Below are 7,582 nucleotides of genomic sequence, written 5' to 3' on the forward strand. Positions count from 1 at the left end.
AAAATGGAACTTCAAACTATTTCAGGATACTATGTGGTATCACTTTTCTGATTTACGAATTCAAGATACTCAAGATTTCAGCCATCTCCCAACAACTCTTTTAACTGGAGACACACGACTACTAAGCTTGGTTTTTGAATGAATCTTTCAGAATGAATGTGAATACCATATTATTCTCAACAGTTGAAAGTCTGCCAATAATATAGAACGCCAATTGCACGAATAGATTCATATCTGAAAGAATAAACTTTTATTCTGCAACCTGAGTCTGTGAATTTGAAGAGAAGAACTTGGTTTTCTTAGCGTCGTCTTCTACTTCGTCTTCCTGAGATTTTTTTCTCTCATTTTGAATTCTTCCCGTTAAATTTTTTTCTTTCAGATATTTTTCTCATCCTGATCCTCGGTCACTTGATTCTTCGTTTTTAGTTATCGTCGTAGTTTCACTTTTTTAATCTCACACTTTTCATATCTTTCTATTCTGTCGTAGGATCTTTTCGCCAGTTAAGTTATGTGTTCTTTAATTGCTGTGTCATCTGTCCTATTTCTACGTTTCTTCTATACAACTCTGCCTCTAGGGCTAATCTAAGAGTATGATTATGTCTTGTATGGTTTATATTTTTTTGAGTTCATTCTTATCCATTATTGAAACTTCTTTTCCGTAAAATTTTAGTCTACCGATTGAATTATGTATGTGAGTGACGTGCTCACTAGGAAAAAAAAATTAATTTTTTCTAAATTTTTATTTTTGTGTGTAAGAACATCAAATCAAGAAGTCATAAGTCTCATCATGGGGGTGGAAAATGCATCTATAACCCATGATGGTTAGGGCTAGCTATTCACCATGGATCATGAAATTTCAGTTTAGTATTTATGATTAGCATGATTCAAATGTAGAGTCATTCGGGGTAACTGAGCGTAGTGGGTAAGTGTGCGCAGTGCGTATATCTCGACTATGCAATGAATAAAAGAGGGGTTCATTTGGGTGAAGCAAGGGCGCAGAATCCCCAAATAAGTTTTTCATAGGAGTGCGCCGTGCGATGTTTCGTTAACTTTTTATTTGCAATCAAGATCTGGAAATAAACAGTAGATTGGAAAGCACATTGAAGATATACCATGCCATGAATGAGAACTTCCTGAGTAGGAAAGAAATATCAAGAAGTACCAAGATGAATGTATACAAAGCGATTTATAGACCAATACTTACATTCGCGTGCGAATCGTGGGTACTTGATAGAAGACAGAAAAGCAGGATGCAGGCAATTGAAATGAAATATCTAAGAAAAGTGAAGGAAATAACAAGGATGCACAGGGTGAGAAACGATCTTATCAGGGAAGACATCGGAATAGAACCTCTGCAGGATTTCATAGAGAAGAGACAATTGAGTTGGTGGGGACATCTGAATAGAATGAATCACGAAAGACCTGCTAGAAAAGTATGGGAAGCAAAGGTTACGGGAAGAAGAAGGCGCGGAAGACCGGTTACTACCTGGGACAAGCAAATGGGGAAGATAATTGGAGAAAGGGGACAAACTTGGGAAAGAGCAAGGAAGATGACAGCCAACAAGAAGGAATGGTCGAAGTTCGTTTACGAGGGAAGAATTTAATATTTGTTTTTGTTATTATACCCTACACCATTTCATGGTAGAAGGGAATCGATTATATATATATATATATATATATATATATATATTTATTTGCAATCAATCAAATTCACTAGTTTTCTTGTTAATTTTCAGCATCTCTGCAAATTCTGCCAGGTCCAAGTTCCGAGTCCGACAGTGTTCAACAATATTTTATTCGATCATGGGCATATTAATCTAAACATATAATAAAAATTTTTAGGTTCTCTTAGCTGCTTAACTCTATAAGAACGTCAATTCAAATTTTGGCTTACTGGGGAAAGTGTGCGCGGTTAAGTGTGCGCGGGTAAGTGTGCGCATAGATTCATTATATGGGCATTAGTTCAGTGAGGAATAAATTATGACATTGTTGATTTTCTTGGTTAAGACTCGATCAATATTGTCCTATTTGTTCGGAAAAATATGAACAGCCAGCAACAGGGGAATGTATCAAGTGTTGTGTTCACCAGGAATTGTGGCACTAACAATAATGCAGTGCTTATAAAAAGGCGCTTCTGTATTGACGATAAACAGCATTTCTCTAATATTGTAATATTTTGATGACATTATTTTGTACTTCGTTTTGATTGTTTGGTTCATTAAACACTGCGTTCACTTACCCCGTGAGGGTGCGCACACTTACCCGCAATACGGGGCATGTGAACGCACTCCGACTTTCACCATTAAATTTCTTTTTGCGGAAAGGAAACGTTTTTGTTTGTTGGCTTTTTGATGTTTTTTTAAAGATTAGAAAATTCTCTATCTTATGAATATGTTTTAATTTTCCTAGCTTCAACATTTGAAACAGGGTATGGCTTGAAATGCAAAAGTGCGCACAGTTGCCCCGAATGACTCTACTATGTATCCCACCAATGAATGCTTGAAAACATTGATTGGCATCAATGATTTGATAAATGACACAAAAATTATTAATTGAAATATAACGAACAGTAGAATTGTTTAGATTTTGTTAATTCAATAAATTTCTAACCAACTTTGAACCACCCTGTGAATTCAGATGAAAGATATACTGTGGTCACTCAAAAAAGGTTCGAAAACTTTTATATTGGAGTTAGATATATCTGCACTTGTTAAAGGGAGGAAATAAAATACTCGAGGCTGACCAAAACTAGCACTTGGACAACGGCAGCTGGTTGATCCAAAACTGACTGCAGGCAGTCATAAGGAGTGTGAAAATGGCTGCAGATCAGACAGCAGAGGCGTAGATAAGTTAGTATCGATAGCGGCAATGCTACAGCGCATGGAAAGCAACGGAAAACTACCATGTATTTTATTCCTAGTACAATTATCATGGCTGAAGACAATCAAAGTTTGGGCCTCAGTCCCCGGCAGACCTTAAATGGTCAGAGGCTGCTAAGAATCTCCGGGTCAGTCATAAAGATCTGTACATGGAACGTGAGAACGTTGTATCAGGCTGGAAAGGCTCATAATCTAATACAAGAGATGAAGAGGATGGATATAAAGATTATGGGCGTGAGCGAGATGAGGTGGCCAGGAACCGGACAATGCAATGTGGATGACTATCAAATATACTATTCGGGAGCGGCTGGAAATGATCATCGATGTGGAGTGGGGTTTGTTGTTGAGAAGTCGATGCGAGGCTGTATCTCTGGTTTCACACCTGTCACAGAAAGAATTGCGTTATTGCAAATAAATACCAGCCCTCTACCATTCAATATCATTCAGGTATATGCTCCAACAGCAGACAAATCCGAGGAAGAAATAGAAAACTTTTACCAGGAGCTGTTGAACACATATAAAATCCTCTCAAAACACCATATGACACTTATAATGGGCGACTTCAATGCAAAAATTGGTCGAGGAAGAACAGGAGACTGTGTGGGCCCCTATGGATTGGGAGACAGGAATGAGAGGGGAGATCGACTGAGTACTTTCGCTACTGAAGAACAGCTGACAGTAATGAACACTTTCTATAAACTACCACCGCGAAGACTGTACACTTGGAAATCTCCGATGGACTCCTCTGACCATGTTGTTCGAAACCAGATAGATTATATGTTAGTAAATAGGAGATATCGTAACTCCTTCATTTCAGTTGAAACATATCCAGGTGCGGATATAATGTCCGATCATGTTCCATTAGTGGGATCAATAAGACTGAAATTAAAAAGGACCAAGCAAAGATCAAATAAGGGTTGGTATGATATTAAAAAACTCAAGGACCCAAACATAGAGTACAACGTTAGAGAAGACCTGAAGAAAATGATGGAAGAGAGTGATGTTAGTGACGAGATCGATTTGGAGGTTGATAGACTGAAGAATATAATAGAAACCACTGGTCAAAAATATCTGAAATCAGACAGAATTATCAAGAAGAAACCCTGGATGACGGACGAAATTCTTCAGCTGATGGGAAAAAGAAGAGTTGCGAAAAACAAAAATGAGGCTGAATACTTGCTTATACATAGACAGATACAAAAAAGGATAAGGGAAGCTAAAAACAGCAAGTTAGAGGAGGACTGCGAGGAAATAGAGGCGTTTCAGGGAAAGTATGACAGTTTTAATGTTCACAAGAAAATTAAGGAAACAACGGGTGTGTTCAAGAAAAGATCACTGAACTCAATCAGAAACGCATCGGGTGTAGTGATCGTTGAAAAACATGAAAAAATAGATGTTTGGAGAGAATATCTGGAACAGCTCTTCGATGACACGCGCCCACAGCTCCCTCCGTTGAAGGATGATTCAGGACCCCCAATTACCATTGATGAAGTCCGTGCTGCCATAAGACAGATTAAGGATGGTAAAGCTGCAGGTCCTGATGGGGTACATTCTGAAATTTTAAAGCTTTTCGAAGAACAAGGCATCAAAAAGATAACCCATATATTCAATCGTGTTTACGAGACAGGGAACATCCCGAAAGAATGGTTAATCTCTGAATTTATTGCGCTGCCAAAAATATCAGGAGCGAAGAAATGCGAGGACTTCAGAACGATCAGTCTCATGAGCCACTTATTGAAAGTATTCCTAAAAGTCATCCATAGAAGGATCTATAAGGTTTGTGAGGAGCATATGTCGGAGACTCAGTTTGGGTTCCGCGATGCGGTGGGGACGAGGGAAGCACTGTTCAGTATTCAGGTGTTATTTCAAAGATGTCGGGATGTGAATTGTGATGTGTTTGCCTGCTTCGTGGACTATCGCAAGGCCTTCGATAGAGTACAACACCATAAGCTTCTAGAGATATTGAAAAAGGTAGGAATAGATGACCGAGAATTGAGAGTAATAGCCCATTTATATTGGAATCAATCGGCATATATAAACATCGATGGGGACAAATCAGAGGCTATAAAGATTCAGCGGGGTGTTAGGCAGGGCTGCGTTTTGTCGCCTCTATTGTTCAATATCTATTCTGAATATATATTTAAAAAAGCTCTAGAGAACAGTAAGGCTGGAATATTGATCAATGGTAAACGCCTGAATAATTTGAGATTCGCCGACGACACCGTGATTATGGCAGACAGTATGGAAGACCTGAAAGAACTAATGACAAGGGTGATAGAGATCAGTCAAGAGTACGGACTCGATATAAATATAAAGAAAACTAAATATATGGTAATAAGTAAAACTATAATCCCTGAAGAAGATCTGATAGTTTCAACAAATAAACATATAAATCGAGTCAATAAATATACCTACCTAGGATCTGTTTTGAATGACCAATGGGATCACTCCCAGGAAATAAAGTGTCGAATAGAAAAGGCGAGAGCAGTGTTTTCCAGAATGGCCTCTATCTTTAAAAGTCGTTCATTGACCATGACAACTAAAGTGCGCCTCCTTCGATGTTATGTGTTCTCCGTATTACTCTATGGGGCAGAGTCGTGGACCCTAACTGAAGCCTCAATGAAGAAACTGGCCGCATTCGAGATGTGGCTATACAGAAGAATCCTAAGAATTTCATGGGTGGATCATATAACCAACGAGGAAGTTCTTCAAAGGATGAATAAGTCTACGGAGATAGTGATGACGGTGAAGTCTCGCAAATTGGAATACCTAGGTCATGTAATGCGAAACCAGAAAAGATATGGACTACTGCAGGAAATTTTGCAGGGAAAAATACCGGGTAAACGCGGCCCAGGCCGTAGAAGAATTTCATGGCTGAAAAACCTAAGGACCTGGTACTCTACAACAACCACATCGCTTTTCAGGTCAGCAGTTGATAAAGTCAAGATAGCCAGGATGATTGCCAACATCCGGACCGGATAGGCACTGGAAGAAGAAGAAGCACTTGTTAAAACATTTGTCCACATTTGAATGTTAAATTGCTTACGGTTAATTCATTCAGTTTTCAGAAAATCAAGGTTAAGTTCACCAAACACGAAGATAATGTCAACCAAATTCGAGCAATAGTTTAGTTTAGAGCATCCTATAAATAATCTATCGAGAAAAACTTCAAATTTACCGAAACACGGCCAATAAACACTATAACCTAGCCGAATCTCCTTGGCCATCACTATAATTCTGCAGGTTTCACAATGCATCTAAATGAAAAAAATAGACCCGCAAAAAGTTTTCGCTTCAATTTCAGCTCAACAAAACTAAAGTAAGAGTAATTCGATGTTATCTAACTCATTGAATATACACTGGACGTTTAGCTGTAGAAGTCTCAACCTATCAACTTTAGCAGCATTCAGATGTGTGTGAAGTTGGCCCAGCACTTTTTGATTTTCGAAAAAAAAAAAATTTGTGCTGAATTGTGCTAGGTTTGTGCTGATTTGTGCCGTTGAAATTTTTGTTTTATTCCACACGGTTCTCAAAATATTTCACAAAATGTATAGAATGGGCTAGCCCAGCACTTATCGAAAAAATTAGTTTTGACGACTGAAACAGGTTGTGCTATGCATGTACAGTGTTGTGCAGTTCGAATTTTTGCGAAATTCCCTCTTATCTCCCGGAAAATAGAAAATGAAGAAAAAAGTTAGCCCAGCACTTTTGAATTTTCTTCTCAAAAATTAGTGGAAAAATTTGTGCTACATTTGTGCTGACTTGTGCCGTAAATATTTTCTCGAAAATTAGTCGGATTTTTCGGGAAATCGCAAAATTGAAAAAAAAGTTAGCCCAGCACTTTCGTTTTTTCTCAATGAAAACTATGTGAAACATTGTGCTAGTCGTGTGCTAACTTGTGCCGTTGAAATTTTCACGAAAATCCTTCTAGTTTTCCAAAAAATTTAGATTTTGGAAAAAAGTCAGCCCAGCACTTTCGTGTTTTTGCTGTTTAATTTTTTTTATTAAATTGTGCTACATTTGTGCTGATTTGTGCCGTTGAGATTTCCAAAAAAAACTTTCAACTTTTCCTTCAAATGGTGGATATCAGAAAAATCAGTAGATTGCCTGAAATCAGTATAAATGGCAACAGGCCTAATACTCGTAAATTGAGCTTAATGAACTCCACGTGGATAGGCAATGACTGTAAAAGATTACTATTGTTTATAACTCAATTTTCTTGATACAGATGCAGATGCGTGACTCTGAAAATAGTTTACCGTTAATCTCAAAATTTTATATATGTATTTGGATACGTTTCAGACCGTGTATGAAATTAAGCTGAAAAATTAACAGCATGTAAACAACCATTAACATTATTTTTTCAAGAGTTTTATCTACAAGTTATAAACAATAGTAATCTTCTTCAGTCATTAGCTATCCACGCTGGTGTTTATTAAGCTCAATTTACGAGATTTCTCTCCTGAAAACTGAATTCTGGCAACATTGTTATCGTGATACACTTCTGATGATTTATGACGCTATGCGAAACTTGATAAGTCGTAGGTTGTGCACGCAGGGTTGCCAACCTCAACAGTATTCGGCCTGTTGCCATTTATACTGATTTTCAGGCAATCTACTGATTTTTCTGATATCCACCATTTGAAGGAAAAGTTGAAAGTTTTTTCTGAAAATCTCAACGGCACAAATCAGCACAAATGTAG

The 7,582-nt window shown here is 37.8% G+C and overlaps 1 protein-coding gene across 1 annotated transcript; it reads left to right on the forward strand.

Annotated features, from left to right (window-relative positions):
* The first annotated feature begins 1,118 nt into the window (after positions 1-1,118).
* On the forward strand, positions 1,119-1,604 carry LOC123315971. Its single transcript, XM_044901883.1, has one exon. It carries the CDS (start codon positions 1,119-1,121, stop codon positions 1,602-1,604), a length of 486 nt encoding a protein of 161 aa, XP_044757818.1.
* The last annotated feature ends 5,978 nt before the right edge of the window (positions 1,605-7,582 follow it).

This window comes from Coccinella septempunctata, chromosome 6 (assembly GCF_907165205.1).
Source record: "Coccinella septempunctata chromosome 6, icCocSept1.1, whole genome shotgun sequence".
In the NCBI taxonomy this organism is placed as follows: domain Eukaryota; kingdom Metazoa; phylum Arthropoda; class Insecta; order Coleoptera; family Coccinellidae; genus Coccinella; species Coccinella septempunctata.

Bases quoted from the DNA above. Each gene is read 5' to 3' on its own strand.
- LOC123315971 (XM_044901883.1), top strand. From the start codon at position 1,119: ATGAATGAGAACTTCCTGAGTAGGAAAGAAATATCAAGAAGTACCAAG.